At 46.6% G+C, this 23988-nt stretch overlaps 7 protein-coding genes across 7 annotated transcripts; 3 read left to right on the top strand and 4 right to left on the bottom strand.

Annotated features, from left to right (window-relative positions):
• On the bottom strand, positions 1-1298 carry F4822DRAFT_355523 (uncharacterized protein). Its single transcript, XM_051456022.1, has 3 exons — positions 923-1298; positions 840-866; positions 1-785 (listed from the first exon to the last, which is right to left on the bottom strand). Exons 1-3 carry the CDS (start codon positions 961-963, stop codon positions 65-67), a joined length of 789 nt encoding a protein of 262 aa, XP_051311596.1. The 5' UTR covers positions 964-1298; the 3' UTR covers positions 1-64.
• F4822DRAFT_355522 (uncharacterized protein) lies at positions 1299-3023 on the bottom strand. Its single transcript, XM_051456021.1, has one exon. It carries the CDS (start codon positions 2870-2872, stop codon positions 1634-1636), a length of 1239 nt encoding a protein of 412 aa, XP_051311595.1. The 5' UTR covers positions 2873-3023; the 3' UTR covers positions 1299-1633.
• Positions 3024-3366: 343 nt separating this feature from the next.
• F4822DRAFT_355509 (uncharacterized protein) lies at positions 3367-6233 on the top strand. Its single transcript, XM_051456020.1, has one exon. It carries the CDS (start codon positions 3488-3490, stop codon positions 6119-6121), a length of 2634 nt encoding a protein of 877 aa, XP_051311594.1. The 5' UTR covers positions 3367-3487; the 3' UTR covers positions 6122-6233.
• Positions 6234-6750: 517 nt separating this feature from the next.
• On the top strand, positions 6751-11009 carry F4822DRAFT_355489 (S-adenosyl-L-methionine-dependent methyltransferase). Its single transcript, XM_051456019.1, has one exon. It carries the CDS (start codon positions 6990-6992, stop codon positions 10983-10985), a length of 3996 nt encoding a protein of 1331 aa, XP_051311593.1. The 5' UTR covers positions 6751-6989; the 3' UTR covers positions 10986-11009.
• Positions 11010-11582: 573 nt separating this feature from the next.
• F4822DRAFT_414237 (uncharacterized protein) lies at positions 11583-13199 on the bottom strand. Its single transcript, XM_051459120.1, has one exon. The coding sequence runs from the start codon at positions 12468-12470 to the stop codon at positions 11805-11807; it is 666 nt and encodes a 221-aa protein (XP_051311592.1). The 5' UTR covers positions 12471-13199; the 3' UTR covers positions 11583-11804.
• A 33-nt stretch (positions 13200-13232) lies between these two features.
• Positions 13233-15716, bottom strand: F4822DRAFT_414235 (glycerate dehydrogenase). The gene has a single exon (XM_051459119.1). The coding sequence runs from the start codon at positions 15099-15101 to the stop codon at positions 13860-13862; it is 1242 nt and encodes a 413-aa protein (XP_051311591.1). The 5' UTR covers positions 15102-15716; the 3' UTR covers positions 13233-13859.
• A 3042-nt stretch (positions 15717-18758) lies between these two features.
• F4822DRAFT_414233 (uncharacterized protein) lies at positions 18759-19311 on the top strand (the record flags this gene model as incomplete). The annotated part of the gene is made up of 1 exon (XM_051459118.1): positions 18759-19311. A coding segment is annotated over exon 1 (329 nt), but the record flags the coding sequence as incomplete, so codon positions are not given.
• Positions 19312-23988: the final 4677 nt, after the last annotated feature.

Genomic DNA, 23988 nt, shown 5'->3' with positions numbered 1-23988 from the left:
CTACCTATTTAGCAGCGTAGGTACACTATCCCTAGACGTAGCTTCTCATCCTAGAATTGAGCCATCAAATTGAATGGTTCAACATGATCTCATTGAAGAGCCGAGTGAACTGAGTATGAGAACTCGGGGCGCCCACAAGAGTCATCTTATGGGTTATTTCAGCCAAGGGACGCCGAATGCCATCGCTCCGAGGGGTATTCTGAAACAGGAACATGACGACGGCCGCAAAAGCGTCAGCAAACTCGAAGGTCAAGTCACCTTGGAGAAGGGCTCTCAGTAGCATTTTGGACGAGTACTCCTTCAAAGGCTCCACACAGCCCCATATTGAAAAGACGTACACTTTCGCATGAGCGAACAAGACCTCCTGGTTAACGGCGATAGGCTGGGGGTCCGGAGACAAGTTGCCCTCAAGTCGGTTAAGGAGACTCGAGGCACGCTCACGTTGTTGGGCGCCGACCTCCTCGGACTGGGATACCTTCCGGATACAGTCAATGATTCTGTGGAAGCCGCCAAAGTCCATCGCAAACGATACACGTCGAGCAGCGTCGTCTTCGTCATTGTTGTTAGCCGTCGCCGTGGGCCCCGCAGCAGGATTGACGGTGGGTACGGTGTACTGTCTCGTATAGTAGAACTCCCCAGCCCGTCGAAAGGTTTGCTCATCGGTGTGCGGGTCTAGGACGAGATCTCGCCTGATAGGGAGGTCTCGCACGATGTAATGGTTGACTCGGCCCGGCGGTACAGAAAAGTCGATAACTGTTACAAAAAACAGCCGAGGCGGTATGGCTCTGTAAGCAGAGTTAATGATGAGATAGATACATTATCAATACATGAGAGCTTACACTGGGCTAGGCACCGTACTACCACCACTTCAAGGAGGTTAGAAATCTGAATGATTATATCGGGTATGCGTTGATCAACTTACGCTTCCATGTTGGGGTTCGGCAGCTCTGCTTGGGAATCCATCTTGCCGGCGACTCAACTCCTTTGTTGGGCTGAAGCAGAAAACGCAACTCGAACTAATTGAAGATGGACAGAATGGCTATTGATGATGAATTGGCAGGAAATGGTTATCAAATGCTACGGACAGCACTTGAAGTTGTCGCCAAAATAAGTGAAAAAATTGGGAAGAGAAACAAAGAATTGAGTGCTTGGGGGGCCTATGATGAAGTAAAAAAAGTCCTCAGGAGAAAATAACGGAGCTCTTCCACTTCAAGAGTGAATTATGGCTGTACTAATAGGCAACAAGGACTCAAAGCGGAGAACATCACACAGACCGGCCGCAGGTTGCGCGTTATTATTTTAATAAATACAAGTCATAATGGTTAAGCGCGTAATGTTCAATGAATGGAATAAAATGCGGAGATGTGAAGGAGTTCACTAGCATCGGCGGCGAGGTTCTGTTTCCTAAAGACGGCGAGGCAGCGTGGGTATGGAGGCGGCAACATGGTGGCGACGACGAGTCGTACGATGATCGGCTAGGAGTGACATAAGCGGAGCACCTGAAAACTTCAATAAATATGGGACAGGGCAATATAAAGCGAGTGTGTAAGGACTCAAGGGTAGAATATTGAGTGGATTTCTTATATACTTATATAACTTAAGCGTTGAGAAGAGAATTGCAAGATCTTCGACCTTAGGCCTCCTTTGCTTCACTTATGCTTTCGTGATACACCCTTCTCAATTCAAACATCACTTCGATTGTGATGAGGAATATGATGATCCACTCTAATCGGTGACCATACTTCTCACTGACCATCTCTCTCAACACGCTGACATTCTCAAACCCGTAGTCGATCTTCCTGTTGAGTATTCCAACCCGTTGTCTTATATCTAACACTGTGCTGATCTGATTGTAATAGTTCTCGAGATTGGACTCTGAATCCCAGAACATATCGGGGAGCTGATCCGTTATATCGGAGTAGTGATTTAATTGTGATCTCAGACTCAAGAGCTGGCCTGTCATCTTGAGGACAGCGCTGCGCTTCAGCTTATGCTCCTGACCTCCTTCTAAGAAATCCAAACTATTCTTGGAGCTCTCAAAATAATCGATAGCCTGATTTTCCAATACTGCTAGCTTGGGACTTCTGGCTAAGCCACTTGAGAAGGCGATTTTGGCAAGAGTGGTATCCAACCTATCGTTCTCTAATTCTTGGGCGCGCGTCCCTAATATTACCACCTCCCCCTTCATATAGCTGGTATCGCGGGACTCATCCGGTTCGAACTCGAGCTCTTCCATCTCAACGCGAGTGACGTGAGGGAGCTCAGCGGCTCGGATCAATTGCTTGGTAGCTAAGGTCATGAGTGCGTCTGTGGGCACGGACCAAGCTACCACGGTCCCAGAGGGGAACACGAAGATATCGCCATTATTTATACCCCGAGCATGTACGACACCTGTAGCATCAAATTCGGTCCCATCAGGGTCAAGCTCAAAAGCGTGGAAACGCAGTATTTCTTGCACAGCTTCCATATCGAAGGATTGAGCCACACATATTGAAGTGATCGTTCGGCGATAATCCGTCTCTACACCAGCACCATCTCTTCTTGTTGTACCAGCTCTCGGGGGAGGTTTAGTCGTAAGCCCTAAGCGTAAGGTCTTAGCTGCTGAAGCTCGGATGGGCTTGCGCTTGGAGGTAGCCGATGCATTCTTTTTCGGCTGTCCTTCTGCTTGGTCGGTACCATTTTCTGTGGATTGTGACCCGTCGTTCTTCTTGTCGGCGTATGATAGCAATTGGTTAGAGGTAAAGAAGGTGCGCTTTCGTGGGAGAGAGGCGAAGGTGGTTTGGTGAAAACATCGTTGAGGTCTTGGGGCGGATGTGAGGGTATGCAGTCCTCGTAGTGTGGGAGCTGCTATTTTTTGCAGTGAGGATCGCATGGTGAAGTGAGTTCAGCCATGGAATGTGGTAAGTTAATTATCCAGTCATTGATTCGTTGTATTTGGTCGTTATAGGGTATAGAGGGTGCGTGGTGTAAGTTCATGGCAAATAATGATGATTTTTTATGAATTGTCAAATATTCCAATCAGATGTCGGCGTTGCTGTTTAAATTCGGAAGTACCTAAGTACCGGCGTTTTTTTCCCACGTATATTGTTATCGATAATACAGAAGATAAGATAAGAGATTATATAATTAGTTTATCCATTTGTCTCCAATCTCAACCCGCTGGACAATTTTCACGCTTTCAAACTTCTTACAGATATTCATCGACATTTCAACTTGTTCTTCCGACTTGCTGAAGTTCCCTTTTAAAAATATAATAATCGAATTATGGCGCTGCCTGTTTTATAGCATGGTCACATATGACAGTATGTCAGACATATTTGACTACCTAGGTATATATTGGTTTGGCTAGCTGCCTAAGATACCTGGGGATCACAGCCTCGCACTACATGGATTGGTTCACCACAGCTTCTATGATCCGGTGTTGGAAAATAAGCCCAGAATTCAAATATTATTTTTGTATCAAACGACCTTATTTTACAATCGTGCAATGTCTGGCCCTCCTGTGGTAAGGATCGTTAGATCCGGGGCCAAACCTACCTCCCTGTGGCCGTCACGACCGGCATGGAGCGAAACCCTCTCACGATTAACCAATTCTAGGAACCTCCGACGACCTAAGCTTAGATTATCACCAAGTCGCGTGTTAGCTCTAAGGCTACGCAGTAAGACAGACACACTGAAGAGAGCATATCGCCGTCCTTTTGAATTTGCTATTAAGCAGCGTGCTGATAGACTCCCTCTACTATTATTCCAGGCCTGGTTGGCAAGACAAGATATTCGAAACGAGCCTCGCCTATTCCAGTCTCTTACGTCTGTTAGTCCGTCCGAATGGGCTGATCGCTTTCATGACTTGGCACTTCGAGGTTGGTCAAGGCAAGATCTGGATCATTGGATATGGGTTATATCAGGGGAAGACGGAGACATCCGAGTTCAACGGCTGATATCAACCGACACTCCCAAACCCATGTTTCTTGTCATGGTTCTAGCGCGTAGCGACGAGAGGTTTCGTAAGCCGGAGTCTCTTTTGTTTTTGATGGAATACACGTCAAAGCATTATTTTAATTCGACGGCACAGCCTTCAGATGACAAGGATACCGTCTTTCCTGGTCGCAAAATGGCCATGACAATAAATCAATTCTTACTATTTCTACCGCGTTTGGTACGACATATCATGCGATTGTGTCCTAGGGCAATCGTCGCGGTAGCGCGTTTTACGGTACATTACATCCAACAAATACCCTCGGAAAACAATCCTAAAGGCTACCATGAAAAATGCGAAGTCTTTAATGCTGCTTTGCAGTTATTCAAACAACCGGCAGCTACTCAGCCTTTCGGTAATATGGAGTTCAACTGGCGGGCACAGAGATTGTTGCTAGCTATGTCGGATAATTTAGATAGGGCCCTAATTATAAACAAGGCTAGTTACCGAGCAGTTCGAGAAGTCATGGTTGGGCTGAAGAAATCACAATCGGAAAGAGCCGTCGCCGTGAGGTATTCAAAGTCTTGGCCTCCATACCGACAAGATTTCGATGGTCTCGATGCAAAAAGGACCCCGGAAGATGACCACTCGCGGAGTGTAAAGGCTGGCGTGCATATGAAGGAGGCCGGATATCCATATGACCATTATGACCACGCCTTAGATGCCCTTGGCGGCATAGGCGGCAATTCTCCTACTATACAGACCCGTGGTTTACCACCGAAAGAATGGAAGGACGACAAGGCAGATCAGAACCTCTATTCTCTTTGGGCGGCGAGGATACGGGCAACTCGCAATCATCAAGAGGCGTGGAAAGTATTCAATCAGTTTCTATCAAAGACCGGCAAATCCCCAAATATCCAGATTTATACTGAAATGTTTGTTAAATTACAATCTCGTCTCATTTCTCCAGAGTCGACGGCATTACCTGGTGACTCCAGGGAGAACTTCCCCGTCCACGATGGAAATTATAGCGAATACGAATTAGCTCGGTTATCCCCCCTAACGGTTAGCGAGCTATATGATCAGATGATTAATAGCGGAATAAAACCAGAGGGCTACTGCCTGCGAACACTATTAACTAATGCAAACTCTCTGGAGGAAGCATCTCGCTACCTCCGTGATAGTGGCATCAGCCCTACTACTGTCAGCTCTATAGGCCTCTTTAAGCAGCCATCTTACCAGGCTCTTAGAGAGATTCCTCTCAGAGTCTTCGAGAGTTATATTCAACTTCTTTGCAAATTGCACCCCAGTCGTCGGGGCCGAGATAAGATACCATCAGTAGAGCTTCTTCGCATTCAACATGCTATAAAACTTGTCAAACTTCGACTGAGGCCTGGGACTACAGAAGGTTCGACTTTCCGGCCACCGTGGTCTTTCATCTTGTGGACATTGGCACGACAACACCTGTGTGTCTTAAACGGTTCGTGGGTCAACAACAATGTCGAGGTTCTATCCAAAGCTACAGATATCATCCAGCATGTACAAAAGACGGTTGGAGTCGACCAGAACATGTTGCTATATTATTGTCGCATAATCGAAAAGGCAGCCATCTCGCGACTTGTCTCCGCCGAGCTAACCTCTGGGGGAAGTGGAATAAGAGACACTTCTCCATTGGTACCTTCGGTTAATACAGTCTTGGACATACTCAAGTCTATGTTCTCCCATATCACAGAGCCCACCGGGACAGCTTGGACGAAGTCAGATAAACTTGAAGTCCCTCAGTTCATGCACAGCTTTGATCCCGTCCACTTGCACAACTACATGCGTACCCTAGGTTTCCTCGAGGACGTACAGGGGATGAAAGAGCTTCTTGAGTGGATGTTGACACACAGGGCTTATCTCAATGAAGAGGTTGAGCAAATTGGAGAGCGTGGCCGCACGTTGATAGTGAGAACCCTATGTGCCTTCCAAGCATTTGCGGGCCCAAGTCTCGAGCATGGGGAACAAAATGACATAATATTGAGGACAGAAACCAAAACAGAAGAGGCGAGCTTTTGGAGGTGGCCGACACCCGAAGAGGTCGATAGCTACGTACAGTCCGATACGCGAGGGGGTTCTCAGCGACTGCAACAGAAAATACTAGCCAAGGTGTGGTCTCAACAACATACTGCAGAAAGAGAACAAGCAATAATGGCATCAGCATGAATAAATGTACACGCTACATGCCAAGGTACCTGGGTACTTACTTGCTTGTGTAACCCGAAGATGAGCAATTACCTAATCCTAGGCGTGGAAGGTGCAGGTGGCTGAACCGCAAACAGCCCCGAAGCAAGGATCGCAACAACCACCTGGGCACCTGCCTAGGTACCTGCCTACAAGTCCACTTGCACGTAAATTCGATCCTTCAATTGGTCAATTGATCAGATTAGATCAGATCCACCTACTGTGCCTAGATCCCGTGTTCCTGGTTCCTGGTTCTTTTTCTCTTTTACGCGCCCACCCACACGCAACACAAAAAAAAATTGGGTTACTTCGCAAGCGGCGGGGATCGCTGAGATAGTTCGTCCCACATTCCGAAGACTCCAATGCCCCATTTACCACACCGTTGGGTCTCGCTTTAAAATAATACTTGAGTATCCACATTCCCAATTCGCATACCTTCTGTACGAATTGAACGCCAAACGCGAAACCAGCGGTCATAACGGCATGGGTTATGTTCCATAGGCTTTCTGGTTCCCGCGGTCAACATACCTAAGTATTCATACGCAAACCCGAGGATTTTAACCTAATGAGTTGTATTCGCCGACGAACACGAATTAGAACTGACCAATTGGATTCCCCAAAATCTAAATCTTCATATTATGTCATGTTGTGTCACCTAAGGTAGTACGGCAACATACCTACAATCCGCAACCAACATAGTTAGCATAGATGGATTCTTCTAGGAAACAGGTCGGTTTTACGGGAAGGTTTGGTAAATTTTACGACAATATGTCGCACGCCCCTAAAAAAGAAACTATTTTATTTGCTAATATCTTATAGTTCTATGTTGTGTTGAAACAATATAGCAAAGATGGATATGGATGATGGCAACTTTTTCACCTGGCAACGCCTCCCAGGTTCCGACCATGTATCTACTGAAGCGCCTCTAACGCCCGATTCGAGTCATGACCAGTCATTATTTGGCTCGCCGTCTTCGCATTTGTACGAGGACGTTATTCAGAGCATCGAGGAAGATGCCGAAGAACGTAATACACACAACCATGGAAACGACTTGTGTATAGGAGAAAGCGAGAATATACCAATAGACCCGGTACGCGTTTATACGCAGTCAGGGACATATTTAGAGGAACCAGAAGCGAATCCATATGCCGATCAAGATGTTGCACCAGATATACCGGCTACCGACGCGCCGAAGGAAAGACCTATAATCGTGGAGATCCCAAAATCGACCCTTATACATCCGAGATCACATTTTCAAGGCTTCGTACCCCCAGTTACTGAGGTCACAGAATCAGAAGCTATAGTATCGCTTCTCGAAGCCGCTAAAGCGCAAGGGTCTGCGCAGGAAGGATTTATTGAATTTGATTTACATGACTTCTCTGTATATTTCTATTCTGAAATACATCGTTACGAACTTAAATCTTTACACCAGCTTGCGGTACGACAGTATACCGATCAATTCTATTTCGATGGGGTGCTAAGTTGTGGCGAAATCCGGTTCTATCTAAGAAAAGTACCTTTTCGACATCTACCCGTAGGAAATTATGGCAGCGAGGAACATACCGTTGGCGACCAGATCTGGATACGGTCGGCATTGAACGAGAAAAGAGATAAGGAGATATATTATAAACTAGGAAATCGTTCGACCGAATACGAAAGATTTTACGAGCCATTTCTTTGGATCGCGAATCTTACGAAACACGTTCTTGACTATTGCGAACATTTGAAGGAGATAGGCCGTCGAGCCGTGCTAGATGACTTCAAGTCGCAGTTTAGCATTTGGTTGGTGCAAAAACATTCCGAATCGACCGCCTTCCAGCAATGGCATTCCGCAAATCGAGGTACCAATTTTCGTGGGGCGATTATCGCCAACATCGAATTTATCTGGAAAGAGGCTTATGGTTTGGATCCGAAGATCGCTACATGGCATGAGTTGTGGGACGAAGTCAAAGATAGAAAGCGTTACAAACCGAATCTGGCTTTGAATCAACTACCACTTAGCAAAGGTAACGGCCCAGCAGCTTACAATCCACTACAACGTCAAGCAACAGTCCGCGTATCGCCAACACCCGTAACTCCGTTTGTGTACGATTTATTTTCTTATATGGTCTTCGGAAATGTTCTTAAGCGGGAAACGCTGTCCGGCAACATTGAAAAGAAACAAAAAGCTTTCGTGCAGAGTAGCCGACTAGCTGAGCACAAGAGCCAGCTCACGATCAAGCGAGATGAAACTGATCGCGAAATGTTCATCTCCTCGATTGCGGTAGGTGATGTTATATCGACGAAACCAGACGACGAAGGGACAGATACCCAATGGAAGCAAACGAAATCTAAACATCATGAAGGGGAACATCTATGGTTTGGTCTCATATGGAAAATCCATGAATCAGTGAAAGGGAAACGTTCTTTCGACGTAATCTGGTTATACCAATCAATTGACACCCCCTGTGGTGTTATGAAGTACCCCTGGAATAACAAGCTCTTCTTATCCAACAACTGTACATGCCATCATAACACAGCAAAGATACAAGCGGATGAAATACTATCAACCCATAGCGTTGAATGGTTTGGAGGTCCTTCTACTTCGGCCGAGTTTTTCGTTCGTCAAACATATCTTTCTGATGACTGTCGATGGACTACTTTAAAGGAAGAGCATTTAACTTGCGAAGAGGATGGATTTGACAAGAAACAACTATACAAAACTGGCGATGCCGTTCTTGTTGAGACTGACCCGAAGATACTTCAACTAGAGACCTTCATTGTAGAAGCATTCTTCAACGAAGGTAACACCCGTTGTGTCAAGCTACGAAAGCTATTGCGAAGACAGGCTGTAGATAAGGATGCACCCAACGCGCCACTAAACGAGCTCGTATACACCGATCAATTCTTTGAAATCTCTACACGTAAGATTTTCAGGCACTGTCTAGTGAGGTCATTTCAACCCGGGGAGAGAATACCCACCCCGTACGATTGCGGCGGAACCGGAGATCTTTTCTTCATAACACATCAAGAAATCAAAAATAGGGAAGGGCAACTAGCTTACGTTCCCTTCGATATGAATCTCGCACAACAGTTCAGGCAAGGATTCGACCCCACTCAGATACAGCTGCCGGAGAAGCTACAGGGCCTTGACTTATTTTGCGGAGGTGGGAATTTCGGCCGCGGTCTAGAGGAAGGCGGCGCAGTTACAATGCGCTGGGCTAACGATGTCTGGAGTGAAGCTATTCATACCTACATGGCGAATAGCGAGCCCGGTGTCTGCACACCCTTTCTAGGCTCGGTTGATGATCTTCTGCTTCGGGCGCTAAAGGGTAACGGCTCCAAGGTACCTCAACCTGGTGATGTCCACTTTATATCTGCTGGATCACCGTGTCCAGGGTTTTCCCTACTCACGAATAATAAAACCACGGATACCCAAAGAAAGAACCAATCCCTCGTCGCGTCCTTCGCATCATTTGTAGACTTATACCGTCCCTACTACGGCATCCTTGAGAATGTACCGACAATGGTGAATTCCAAGCGTTTTCGTGATGCATGCGTCTTCTCCCAGCTTGTCTGTGCACTCGTTGGCCTGGGCTATCAAACCCAGGCCATGTTCTTAGATGCGTGGTCCTTCGGTGCGCCCCAAGCCCGAACGCGCATATTTCTCTGTTTCACCGCCCCGGGCTTCCGAATGCCTAAAGTCCCCGCACCGTCGCACTCACACCCGCCCGGCACGAGGTTAAGTACCCTTGGAGAGATATCATGTGGCCGCCCTTTCGATAGCCGAAAACTTGTGTCGACACCTTTCAAGTTTGTAAGCATTGGAGACGCTATCGCGGATTTACCTAACATCCAGGACGCCAAGCCAGACTATTGCGTCGGATACCCAGACCACCGGCTATCGATCGGTTACACAACACCCTTGCGTAAGCAGCTTTTTGCTATTCCCACCCAGCCACGGGGTATGAACTTTAGCAAAGCCTGGTTCGGCCGTCCAGGTATGCCATCGGTCATGAGCGCATCGGACCGCGAAGTATTTCCTGGTCCCCCCAGCCAGAGGATTATGCTCCCTTCCAAGGGCTGGGGTCGTGTGGATTATAGTGGCCTTTTCCAAACGATCGCGACGCAGTGTACGCCAACGGATGCACGTATCGGGTATACCAACCATCCGACCCAACTTCGGTCTTTAACCGTCATGGAGATTCGTCGCGCGCAAGGGTTTCGCGATCATGAAGTGCTGGTCGCCCCTTCAAATTACCAGTGGCGAATCATTGGTAATAGTGTCGCTAGACAGGTATCCCTGGCATTGGGATTGAAAGTGCGCGAGGCGTGGTTCGGCACATTGTTTGATGAGGGGTGTCTCCCACAAGTGGGAGTAGCCAGTACGGCTGCAGAGACGGAGAAAGATGAAGAGTTGGGGCTTGAGGTTCGGATGGGGGATGAGGCTGAGGTACCCACCGAAGCCAGGGTAGATATCGATCTAGAGGCTGAAATGCAGGCGCAAAGATCCTCCCGAAGAAGCGAAACGGTGTTTACCGAAACAAGTGAGGAGAGGGTTGAAATAGATGCGATTTTGGGAATTGAAACGAGTACTGAGGAAGAACAGGGCGAAGGAGGATATTCGGGTTTCAGTGCCAGTTCGGTTAGTACACTGGAGGAAAATACGTTTTTGGTGCCTACGCCACCCCCACCGAACCAAACTCCGGAGTCGGAGTCGGCGACCCCTGCTACCAGCGAAGAAGGGATAGAGAACGGGCGAAAAAGACCAGCAAGCTTGTTCGTTGGGATATGGGCAAAGAGACAAAGGGCCAATGAAGATGATGGAAACGGTAGAGATCATCCCGGTTTGGGGGCTTACTCTTGATGAGAGTGTTAAAGAGGCTCCTATTGTACGATTCCCTTGAGGATGATTCTACCTCCAGGGGTTGTAAACTAGAAAATGGGACCCCGATTGTACGTGATATGGAATCGGAAGGATGGATAGGTCTAAAAGGGGTAATGGCTCATACACTGTATTATTGGTGGACCAGGGGGGTCCAGGTTCACATGAGTCGATCCGGGATGGAACGATACTCATAGATCGCACTTTACTGGAAACATCAGTTGGCATTCATGCGTTGGCGAGTATTGGGAATATCCTCGTTCGCATTTGCTGGCTTGTGGCAGATACCCAAAAGAACTTTCCGATAGAGTTGATAAATACTGCTACTCAAGAATTAATAGACATGTATCATATTGCAGGAGTAATAGCGAATCGAAGCTGCGTCTATTACTAACAAGAACTACTCAACAAGTTCGTCGCCCTTAATATCTAATACAGGTACGTTTATTGACTGATTATCTAAGATATGTGTAAGCACTCACAAATTGCTTATATAATTCCTTAGATGCCCTGAGTTATTATTACATAATACGAAACTCGCAGCTTATATAATATTTTTCCTTACTCAGCTTTATATTTGTCATCGCGAAATTCCACCTCAAAACAAAGCAAAATCACGAAGGTAAGTTAATAGAAGACTGTCGTTAACTTATGACAACGGAAGAAATTCCTTGTTATTAACGTAGGTTGTATGAAATTTGTTTTCTTAAATTACACCCCTAACTCCTTAACCCCCAAATCATACGCCGAAGACCACTACCGGCGCCGTGTCCATAACGATCGTCGTCTTCACCATTGACCTTAGGCATTTTCAGTGGGGTCATTGAGGTTCAATCGTAGAATTTCTGAAATTGGGGGGAGCGTTTGTGTGCCGTTGCCGCTGATTGATTCAACTTCTTCCGGTACAGGTTGGCGACGAACAGCTTCGTACTCGGACATATGTGCTGTAAAATCATCCTCCGCAGTACCACCTAGGAGGTGTTTATGGATGGCTCGTCCACGTGCCTGCCACCAAGCAAACCAATTTCCATCTCGAGCTTTGTTGTAATATCGACCGAGACGGGTAGTGTGGACCCAGAAAGTCAAGCCCGGCATCATCCAAGCCCAGAAACCGGTGTTGACGGGACCGCCCCAGTCGAGAAGCTCGCGTAGGTAGCCGATTCTTTCCATTCCGGAGATGCTGCGGAAGAGCTGGTGGCGGAGGAGGAAATTGGTAAGTTCTCGTTCTAAATCGGCGGGGGAGGCAGCGGGCTGGTTGATCATTCGGAGGAGCTCGTCTAGCAGCTGGAGGGCGGTGTGATGGGATGCTTGCTCGAAAACTTTGCGCTTTTCCTCGAGCCTAACGAGTGCTCGCGCAATGTAGACGGCTGTAGCGGGGGCTAAGGCGGGTTCGATGGGTGGGAGATTGGGAAAAAGAGGGTTGGGGCGCGGAGCCGTGCTGGGTTGAGGGTTGCGGTTGTTGTTCATGATGGCGTTGGGTACGTTACGCGAATATTGGTGACGGCGATTAAGAGTGTTGGCTTCAATTGAATTCGACACCGGCGATTGACTGATCGTCGAAAGGGTGTTAATTCAAAAAATCGGCGATGAATGGAAGATGCTTTAATAGAGGTGGATTTTCCATCGGGGAAGATTTGAGAATGCGGATACGGTACCCGTCACTCGTTCGGTGAATTGGTGGGGGATAGGAAGCATCGAGTTTGCGGCGTCCAATGTGTGGTCAATGGCAGGAAGTGACTTGGTAGTCGAGTCCTTCGCCGTTTCCTTGTAAGAGCACGTCGGTTTCTCTACAATCATTGGTACATGGGACGGTAGTCGTTACGAGACGCGGGACGGCAATTGTTACACGCGGGGATGGACCTTCAATGGTTTAAAGGGATATATCATGGAAAGCACGTTTATCTAATCAAGAACATGGGTACCATTTGTATATGACCATTGATAGATGGTATAACAGCCGCTACACCCCTGACTGGATTCCCAATGGCACAGGCGAGTAATATTAATACCACGGAAGGAGCGTCTACTCGCGTTGATCTAATCGAGAAGCATCACAGCCAATTGTCAGCTCAATTCACGTATGGATTGCCTTGTGTCGAGAAACCCTGGGCTCCTGCCCCTGAGCGTTCCTGCCAGATGATAGGTGAATCATGCCCCAGTCATTGATTTAAAAAATGGAAGTCACGACGTCACTATGTTCTATTAACATTATTTTTAAGTGATTTAGTGCAATTTTTTATTATCGACAACTAAGTCTCTTCTCAATTTATGACATGCTTTGTACTATGTCTGTATCCCTTCTGCATCGTGAATCTAACCTCAAACAGCAGATCCTCGTGAATTACCCTTTTCCTAGGCCATCATGTGCTCGCCCCCTAAGCAACCCGTCTAATCGTACCTATACCGCTACAAGGCCGGTTTCCTCGCTTTACTATCAGGCGGTGTAACTATCATGTTGGTAATCGCGTCTCTACGCATCCTCCCTCAGGAAAGCTGCAATGCTACCCTTCCTAAGCGCTAAGCGCTGTGCTGCAACATCATTCTTCTAGTAAGGTGGGAATCAGTTTGCGAACCATAGTTTCGGTTATTTAAGAAAGTAGCTGTACTTAGGTAGATTAGGTATTTAAATCCTGGTAGCATTAGTCCGAAGACAGTTTCCTAAGTTGCACGAGTAGTCTTTATGATTGCCTGCCAAGAGCTGCCGCGTAACGTAGAGGGCGAAATAGGCAATTAGTTGACGAATCATTGGAGGTAATTGGCCTTCTTTTTAAGAATTGCTGGTAGGTATACGATGATGGCTGTTATATACCTAGGTAGGTAGCGTGTAAGTTCGAAAGGAAATACCAAAACTCCTCATCAATTCAATCGGTTAAGAAGCTCCTCCCCATGGAGCCACCTTTCCAGGTTTTCCGCTGTTTCTTCATACCAGGTATGCATGATGCCGTCCTCGACATATCCCATATGCGGCGTGATAATCAAGTTACTTCTCCCCTGAGTCCCCCACTTCGTCGATCGCCAAGGATTATCCGTCGGTAAGGGTTCAATGTCGAACACATCCAGCGCCGCACCTCCAATTCGTCCGTTATCGAGTGCATCATATAGCGCCGCATCGTCAACCAACGGACCCCTCGATGTATTTACTAAAAGCGCAGAATTCTTCATCTTTTCCAACTCTGGCGCACCCACAATTCCCCGCGATCGCTCACTCAACACATAATGCAAGCTCACCACGTCCGCATTCCTAAACAACTCCTCCTTACTCACAGCCTCAAAAGTCGGCGCATTAGGATCCAACGGATTGCCCCCACGCGTTGGTAACCCCATCTCCTGGGCCTTGCGATCGGCCTTCTCCTGGGTTAAATTCTCACTCCAACAAAGCACGCGCATACCCCAAGCCAAACTCCCGACCCGCGCAACTGCCGCGCCGAGCCTCCCGAGTCCGACAACACCGAGCGTAGCGCCCGTTAGGCCCAGAGCTAATTTCGACTGCCAAGCCCGGGTCGCTCCTTTCATCGCGGCGTCGTCGGCAGCTACGTTTCGGGCTAGCGCGAGAATTAAAGCCCATGCGTGCTGCGTGGTTGGGTGGCTCCCTCCCTTTTTGATATCGAGCTTCGGTCGCACTGGCCAATCTCCGGAGGGTTGCTTCCCGTCCGTACGACCCCTCCCCGGGGCCGCGGCAACGGCGATCCCGAGGTCGGAGGCGGTTGCCAGGTCGAATGTTTCGAATTGAGTTCCGGTGGTTAATAGGAGTTTCAGGTTGGGTAATTGTCGTAAGATGTTGCCGGAGAAGGGAGTGCGCTCGCGCATGCTGGATAGAATGGTGAAGGGTTGTAGTCGCTCTACGAGGGCTTGCTGTGCTGAGGCGCTGGTGAGTGGGTCGTTGTAGGCGGGGAGGCTGTCATGGAATGCGGTGATGGAAAGCTGCGAGGAGGGGATGTGCGCGAAGTGCGGTTTCGCTGTATCCAGGTAGTCATCGAGGATAGCCATTGAGGGTGGTGTTTGAGTTGCGAAGGATCTCGCGCGCGGGGTCCATCTCGGAGCCTTAATATTAGTGTGCCGAGTACGATGGGATAATCTTATTAATTTACTGCTAGACATAATGGTCAATGTATTCGCTGTATGGCACTATCACCTTGTATATGCTTTGGGTTCCTATTTTCTCATGTATACTGCCAGAGTAATGATTCGAGGGTCGTAAATATCTCCATTGTGTATTTACTTACTCGGCTGAAGGTATACCAAAAAAAGAGACTAACACCTACATCGAGGTAGAATATTATGCCGATGCTGATTAGTCATCCCATAAGTATACTTTTTCAATTGTGAATTATTATATGACTTCGTTTCGAATAGATAAGTTTTCGTTTTCATAATTTTTAAGATTAAGAGGTTTCAATTGAATTTTGAATTTTTGTTTAGCATTAGTGTGTAACGTATATATAAAAAGCCCCTGACGTCATATGGTGAACTGGAAAGACGAAGCTTAGTGTATCGTGTATACCTGGGCGTCGGTGTTCTTCCATACTGTTCCTCATATAAAATGGACGTAAATTTCTCTAGAATTGGTTAATACGGTCATATCTTAATTTTACCTCTTATATTTGTTGATACCCTTGTTTTATTCGCGGGCGGGTTGTCGGTGAGTCTTGTATTACATACTCCCTTCTAGTTTGCCGGAGTTCTGTCAGCATACCATACCTCTCTGTAGCCTATCGAGACCAACTTCATTGTTTCTCCACCAATCTGGTGCCTCGACCTACCCTCCGATCCACCAATGGTGAGCAAATTTCTCTCCCACCTCAACTGGTCGGCTACAACAAGCGACATTATGCGGGTAGCTATATCTGGTATATTGCGTGTTCGAACAAAGGACCGGGGATAGAGAACGCGATGCATCTGAAGGCGGACTCTGTAAAATGGTCTAAAGCAATTGGAGCTGGGGAGATCGTCTCACGTCCACTTACTCGACAAGTCTTCCAAGATTGCGGCGGAGCACACACCAGCGGAATTTCATCTACCAATCGGATTTAGACTTTATGGCCGAAAATAAAAGTAGCGGTGGGATATCAAAGCAAGCAAATCGGGACTAATCTTAAGAATTACTGAGCATGGAGATAAATTGGGCTCCGATGGCTTCGTCGTAGAGGAAAAAAAAAGTACATATGCACGATGCGCGCAGCCCACTTGCGACCAGCGCATGCCCATTTACCGAAGCAGAAGAGCATTAAAAAAACTGTCCACCGTGCGAAGTCTCGTAAAATTCACATTATGATATTGTATAATTTTCGACCAATGGAATAGTCCGATTGGCACAGTCAAAAGCCGTATTAAAACAACTGTGGGCACCTTTTTTGACGCCCTTCTGCGGGGATATCCCAGTCGGCCAGTCGATGGGCCTGCCGGTTTTCGAACAGGTTGATGAACCGTATTACTAAGCGGAAGCAGAGCTGGAAACCGGCATTAAGCTATATACGAGTCTCGATTCGGTCTCCACTTGTGCAGTTTCAGTGAACATGCCAATTTTTGTCATCAAGTTCGAGCTTTTTGCAGAGACTCCTGCAGAGAGTGGTTGGTTTGGCGGCCTCTGCACTTTGCTAGCGCTAGCGGAGTTGGTGCTAATAATGACGAAATATTATTTGTGAGGCTTGACGCTGTTGTATACTCGTCGCCGAGCTCACCGTTTCTGTGAAACAAAACAAAAAATTCTCGCCTAGTTTAGACCCGATTACAAATATTTTCAATGAGTTCCCTAGCCGTATATTTGATGTGGAAAGCTTGGTATATTCTATGCCTAACTACATGCATAATGGCATTTCTACAGTTTTCTGCAGATAATTAAGATGCGTAAAAATTCCGCTGACCTAGCCTCGTCGTCTTAAAAATGTACTAGTCTACACCACTCATTGAATTTCTCTAAATCAGGTGCACCGTTAGCGTAAGATTTCCCCAGGCACCAAACGGCAAAGACCAATTAATTCGGTTGATCCATATGCACGTATCTACACCAGGGTAACTCGTTAAACTTGCCTGACGCGGTCATGCTGGATATTTTCGCCTCGCTTCTGAGCCAAAATCATGCAAATACCGCATTGGCGAATCGTTGGTGCCACACCCGAATTGGAGAGGAAAGTTTCTGGACTCGCTGTCACGATGGCATCGTGGTACCTGTACCTCGTTATTATGGTGCTGAACAGCGTTTACTATGATTGGCTGGAAGAGTTCTGAAGCAATGGATACATCATTTACAATACTTCAGTGTGGCTAGGATTTGTAGATCCTGGTTGGGAGTATCGAGACTCGATCTCGAGTATTTTTGGTCTTTGGCACAATTACGAGTCCAGTTAATTTTTCAAATTTCGGGACATTGGCATTCTTCAGGGATAAGAATTTACCGGTGTTCAAACCCACTACTTAACTTTCTATGACTGGCCCCACAATGCTGTCACATCTTTGTCCTTTTTCCCTTTCCCGTTTAAGACAATAAGTCAGGATGGCTTTGGCTCCAATAATCGTCCACTGCACTTGCAAATATCGCCTATCAATCGGCTGTAAGCTTGATGATAATCAATTCGGCTGTACTTCGACAAACTACAAGTCACGATAACGGTGTGGGAACTGCGACGCCCGAATAAAGACAGGTGGGTCTCCGTTCTTTCAGATCGGCGGAATATCCATGATACCTACACGTGTATTAAAATGAGTTCTGTACAAAGCCTAAAAAGTTATTCAGTAGATGCAACCAATCAATTTGCTTCAAGCCTTCCAATCTAACTATATCAGGTTAAAACGTTTTGGCTTTTGGTATAGGTACGCGGAATGGATTCAAACTTTTGACACCTTATTCTGAGAATATGGGGATCTATGGTCTATTAACTGACAGACCTGAGCGGTATAATGCTCTAAGACATGTTGACCATGCTTGAGAGGATTACGACCCCATAGAGTAGCGATACCAACCAGTTCAAGTAGGTAAGCTAAGCGACCTGTCGAGCTTAGGAACTACCTAAGTACATCTTTTTAGCTCTCGGAAAAGGACGTACAAGCCTCCACTTCTACCATTTCGAATATTCGCAAATGCATATTGTGAGAATTTCAGCATTTTTCTCTTCTCTCTTTTGTTAAGGGCAACACAACTTCATAAATTGGCGCCTCTAATCGTAAAGTCATAATGCGAGGCTGTGTGGCTAAAGTCTTCATTGCTCATCAACGCCGTTTGGGTTGAAATCCACCTTTGAGTTCAAGGATTGACTAATAGGGGCTCTTTGGGTGGTCTTTGTCTCCGAACAAAATACCTAGATCAGGTGTCCTAGGGTCGCCAGGCACCGAACAACAATAGCCAGTTGATCCATACGCATATATGTACGAGGACGAATACATGCATGCATACTTGCTTACGCTGCTAAGAAATATGGATGGCTTTCGCCTACGCTATGATTAAATACCGCATTATCAATGGGTGCCATGTTTAAGCCGAGAAGGGAATATTCATATCTAAATAATCGATCATGTAATGTCATGTAGCATTCCATACACGGCGACGAACAGCTCATATCGAAGTACGGAGGGCTTAGGTACTTACCCACTTGCCCACTCGCCCACGGTTCAGCCACTGGTGGGTCCCTTGAATGACAGGCGCTGGGAGACCCGTAGCCCGCCTGCCCGCCAACTCTGCCTGTTCAACAACTTTTACATTTTTTTGGTCAGCGTCTTTCGCGTCTCTTCGCAACAGGAAATTAGTCCCTCCTGTCAATATACCTAGGTAGATTTTGAAACCGCCTATAATTGATGGCTTTACTACGATCTACGATATATATATTTAGAGATTTACCCTCATGCGATCAATGTTATAATACATTTAGTGCTTCAATCTCGAATGGGTACAAATTACGTTGCTAGCTGTGAAGATGCGGCGTCGACGGTTTTCCCCCCACATTTTGATTCAAATGGTTCTGTTGTTGTGTGTTACGCATCATGGAGTAGATTCAGCCCGGCGGCCTGCATCAAGCCGTAAAGCCGTCAAGCCGGGAATGCAATGCGCAATCTACTTAGTAGGTACCCGTACTTACATCCATGGATCCTTGTTAATACATGCAGGGAGCACTTCGGCAACTTACAAGTTGAAGAGCCATCATAATTGTCCTAAAACGGCGTTCTGGATGTTAGATTATTATCGATCGGACATCTTGGCACGGGTAGATACAACTGGGCGCATTCGTCGCAGCATTGTGACTAGTTAACTTGCATATCCTGATGCAATTTCGACATGGTTTTTAATGAACATTAAAATTATATGTAAATAGTATTATATGTAAAGCGAAACGCAACAGCAATATAGGTAATAGACCTCAGCTATATGATATATAATTAGAAATTCTCACCTTTAAATACCTAGGTAGGTAAGTGCTCATCTTTAGTAGGTATATGTGTACCATAGATATGTAGCTAGCTCTCATAATGGTTTAAAAAGGAGTCTTAGCACTGCGTGGATGCTACCTAGGTATTTATTATAATAATAAGGATAAAAAAAACACCTCTAACATAGAGATACCTAACTAATAAAGGCAATACCTCCTTACAATTGTGGGCTCTCCTGACGGGGCTCGCCTCGCAGCATGCTTCTGCTTGGCTGCGACCACCAATGCCCGCTACTCCACATGGACTTCTGAGATCAGCGGGGTATTGTACTAATGGAGTGCACTAACGAATCCAGGGTGGGCTAGGTAGGGGCGCGAACACACAACCTGATCTACCAGCTGGTGAAATTCGGCGGGGTTAGAATGACTTTAAGGTTAGCCTACCGTGCCCGCATACCGGCGTAGAGCCAGACGAAGAGCCTCTTCGTAGGTAAGCCGAGATTCGTCCCACGCAAATCGAGAAAGTTGCGGAAGCATTGTCCTAATCCCTTGCATTACCCCCATTTGGCGAAATGCTACGAACAAGATATTACAACAGATGCGACAGACATGGTAGTATCCACGAGTTTTCCCTTGCCTCTTTCCTCAATTTTATCATCAGTCCCATCATCCATGCCTAACGGACCATGAAGGCTAGAAAAAACAAGGGTTTATACAGTATTTAGAAATTGAACCTTAGTGGGGGGTAGTGTACCTAGGTAGTTTAGGAAACATCCGACATTTTCTCGAATTAAAAACTGATTACATCTGCATTACTTTTCCAAAGTCACTAAAAATTACTGGACGCGTCGAGTATGGGGTAATCGACGTTAAAAGAAATAATTAAAAAAAATTGCAATAAAAATAAGACCGTATGCGTAGGCCATGTCCACTTCGAAGACAGGCGGGCAGGGTTGCAGTCTGCAGGTCACCATCATTATAGTGTCGGGAGCAAGCATCTGGTTGACTTTTAGGTGGTGGAGCCAGAACAGGGTGACAGGGGGATTGTTAGTTGGGATGGCGGCCGGGGTGCAGAGAAATGCTAGCCCTGGAGGGCTCAAGACTTCCAAGGTTAGCTAGTTGCTGTGGGTTTGACGCCGCCCCGTCAAGACAAAGTCTTTTTTTAGGGGGAGTGGTTTACACCGAAGCCCCCCCGGTTGAGAGATGTTAAAGAAACTAAAATTCTCGATTTAACAGGAAACATTTTAGGCAACATCCTCTCATATTCTTAGAAATACGATTATTTTCAACTTGTGACGAAAATAGGTATATAATCGGCCCCTATATATGTCTTATCTCAAGATTCTAACTGGCGGGGAAGGCAAACTGCCATGGCATGGCCGATGTGTTTGAGGAATGAGAACCTAAATAAAAATATTAATTAGGTAGTGATTCTTCTGGAGATAGGAAAGCCAAAGGAAGCAACAATTAGGACGATTAGAACATAGAACAGATAATGTAAGAGCGGTGGAAGAGTGGTGGATGTGTAAGTACAAACCGATCCGCCTGCATCTCACATTTTAGACTCGTCTAGGATATGATGGATCTTTTTCGGGGGGCCTTGAGCAGGCGTATTGTTCGCGGGGGGTACCTAGATACATACATGGATGGACGACTACGGAGGACATACCTTGCATATGTAACTAAGTCTTCATCCGCACCCTCCAGCTTGCTCGTCATCCCGTTAGTATGTTGTACCCACTGAGATCATGTCACCCATGTCTACAGCCCAAGGAAACATTCTAACCATGTTTCGCCCCTGTGGTGAGAAGGTCAGAACTTGAAGGAAAATACCCGCTTAGAATTTTTATTGGGAATAAAAAGGTACATACCTAGTAGAAATCTACACCTGACCACCCCTCGCTGCAAGCCTAGTCCGCCCTATAATGGACATCGGATTCGTACCTAGGTAGTCTATTTATGGGACCAAATTTACGGCAAGAAAAACTATCAAGTTTTCATATTGGTGTTCGAGCTGACGGCAGAGGCAAAATAAATAAGATAATTATCCATGTGTCAAGGTGAAGACGCACCTAATGTGAAGGATTATTATACGTTAGCGTAGCCTGTCGGTAGCCTGTCGCGCTGCGTTTTTAGTGAATACATGCTCCACAAACCTAGGGTCCGTTTCACCCCACCTTTCCACCGTGCCGAGTAAGCTGTGGAGGCATGGGTTCGAGTCTCTTTCGTAAATGGTTTGCAGCTTTTAATTCCTTACGTCTACCTACCTACCTTTAGATTCTAGAAGACACCTACCTAGGTATTTATACTCCCTAATCCCTCCTAATGCTTTTTTTCCTACCTCCGACTACATTCTCTTTTCGAGCTATTCAATCTGTCACATACCCGCATATGACTAGCCAGCTTGCTATCTTGCCGGAGCCGTTTAGTCACTTCAAGTTGTCTCAGTTACCCATCGCAAGGATTACTGCACAATACATTATCGCCATTCGCGACGCGAATTAATTTTCTTTTACATCCATCCCTTACCATACTGTCTAGTTATTCGCAACTTTCCGTCTCTTTTCCAACACTACATTATAATATTACTCCGACCTAATACCTAGTTACTCATTATTCTTCGCATTCGCGTCGAATGAGTAAGGTAGTTAGAAATGGCTTCCATTCCTTCAAACGATGTCCGTCAGGGTTCTGCTGGGTAAGTGCCGTATCCGCAATAGTGCTTTTGGTTTCGGGTGTAGGGTCGCTATGTGTCGTCGCTATGTGTCGCCGCCTCTCTAACATCTCTTGAGAACCACGTCCGAGCCGAGACAGACAGTGGCACCTAGACAGGTCAACCCTCCTATGCCTCGGCACTCCCCAGACACTCCTTATGCTGTCTTTGTTATGCCGCCGTTCTCGTCGCCGGCCATGCCGCCTCGGAGCAACCACGCCGAGCTCTTCCGTTTTATCGACGGGCAGTTCCCTGCGCAGAGGCAAGTTGGCGGTCTTGCTGGACCGCCAATTCAGCCAGCGACCCAAGCGGGAGGTACCCCGCCCGGGTCTCTGCGCCATAGTTCCGCCGCACAGATTGCGGATGAAATTAGGTTTGTCGGGACTAGCTTCGGCGGATCTCGATCGGCGTCTCGGTCGGGGTCGGCGGGGCAGGTACGAGGCAGGTCGGCATAGATTATCGCAGGCAAGCGCAACCTATAGACAGTAAGCTTCCACAACTCTTCGCAGCATCCCTTAATACTTTTCACCTCTCTACATCATCATCTTGTCTTGTGATGCAAGCAGAATAAATACTAATAAGGAATAGGGCGGTGACGACCGGCAGAACATAAACGTCATTTTAAGCCGATGCCCATGATCCGACGTTTATCCGGAACAAGCATAAGGCTGGTAGGGCTGGCACAATGAAGGACAGGGTTGGGATGATGAATCCTATCGGTCTTGTGTCTCGGTACCATGCCTTTTTTTCTGCTTTGTTTCGTCCTTTTCCGTTATTATAGCTATTCCTTTTTCTGTTTCTCTTTTCTTTATACCCTTGCGTATTTGCGAAGCGTGAGGGATTTTCTTTCTTTCATTTTCTTTCGGATGGGCCATGATTATACTCGTTACGAGCGGTCTGAAAATATTGGGACAGGGTCGGTAACGAGGCAAGCGTCTAGTTGATGATACCCCTAGTTGTCAGATATTGGTTAGGAAAATAGGTATTAATGTAAGGCGTTGGGAGAACGTCTCATGGGTGGCTCTCTGGATATATCTGGTTTATAGATGCCCCATATGATCGCTAGCTAAGTGGTCGGCACTTCAGTCAATACGGTTCTCTTCTCGAGCTGTACATTGGATAAGGGTCGGGGTGGCTTCGTTATAAGTTATCACTCTGGCTGGCCTGGGAGTGATGGACTAGTATCGGGGTGGCACTAAAAAAGGATGAGTTCATCCCTTCTTGACTGCGAAAGACATATATAGGGATGGGGGTGATTATACGTGCGCATATCCAACAGTCCATAAGTCATGTGGTGGACTTTTACGGATTATTCGCCGGATGTCATCATGCTCACGCAAACCCCCTTTCCCCCTGTCAAGTTCTATTACGTGACCCTATACGGGATCATAGAGCTACCGGGGTAGATATTACACAGGAAGAGGTCTAGATGAAGATGAATGATTGAGGACGAATGATGAGAATGATGTCCTGATGGTTATGAGGGAATTATAGGGATGGATGAGAAAAGCATTGAGTTCTTTGTTGTTAAATTTGAGGCTCTGCGGAGTCCTAAGGGGAAATTTCTGTGTTATGTGAATTATCTCCACCAATCAAATGCTGTTCCCCACTCCTGATAAGTTATGGTGGCGCCCGAGGCACGGACAACGTTTGATCCCTTACAAGTTTTTTCGGCTATCGATGATGACGTGAATGATAATCATAACGATAATAAGACGAAAATATATGTATGCCCAGTAGTTAGGTAGAAACCAATACGACTAGTTTACTATTGCCAGTCGGAAGCTCATTTGTGATCTCGTCAATGTCGAATTTTGAAATGGGGGGCGAGGGGGCGACCCAGGCTTATTAACCACTCATAAATATCTCAACTAAACATGCCTACACATCCTCCTTTCATTCAACGACGCTTTCAACA

This window comes from Hypoxylon trugodes (genome assembly GCF_022578975.1).
Source record: "Hypoxylon trugodes strain CBS 135444 unplaced genomic scaffold F4822scaffold_8, whole genome shotgun sequence".
In the NCBI taxonomy this organism is placed as follows: Eukaryota; Fungi; Ascomycota; class Sordariomycetes; order Xylariales; family Hypoxylaceae; genus Hypoxylon; species Hypoxylon trugodes.
Note: the sequence above shows the minus strand (reverse complement) of the source record. Positions and strands in the feature narration are given on the sequence as shown.

Excerpts from the sequence above, each read along its gene's own strand:
- F4822DRAFT_355509 (XM_051456020.1), top strand. The coding sequence starts at position 3,488 with ATGTCTGGCCCTCCTGTGGTAAGGATCGTTAGATCCGGGGCCAAACCT.
- F4822DRAFT_414237 (XM_051459120.1), bottom strand. The coding sequence starts at position 12,470 with ATGAACAACAACCGCAACCCTCAACCCAGCACGGCTCCGCGCCCCAAC.
- F4822DRAFT_414235 (XM_051459119.1), bottom strand. The coding sequence starts at position 15,101 with ATGTCTAGCAGTAAATTAATAAGATTATCCCATCGTACTCGGCACACT.
- F4822DRAFT_355522 (XM_051456021.1), bottom strand. The coding sequence starts at position 2,872 with ATGCGATCCTCACTGCAAAAAATAGCAGCTCCCACACTACGAGGACTG.
- F4822DRAFT_355489 (XM_051456019.1), top strand. The coding sequence starts at position 6,990 with ATGGATATGGATGATGGCAACTTTTTCACCTGGCAACGCCTCCCAGGT.
- F4822DRAFT_355523 (XM_051456022.1), bottom strand. The coding sequence starts at position 963 with ATGGATTCCCAAGCAGAGCTGCCGAACCCCAACATGGAAGC. Across the intron at positions 867-922 it reads CCGAACCCCAACATGGAAGC|TGGTGGTAGTACGGTGCCTA; the intron begins GTAAGTTGATCA and ends ACCTCCTTGAAG. Across the intron at positions 786-839 it reads AGTACGGTGCCTAGCCCAGT|AGCCATACCGCCTCGGCTGT; the intron begins GTAAGCTCTCAT and ends CTCTGCTTACAG.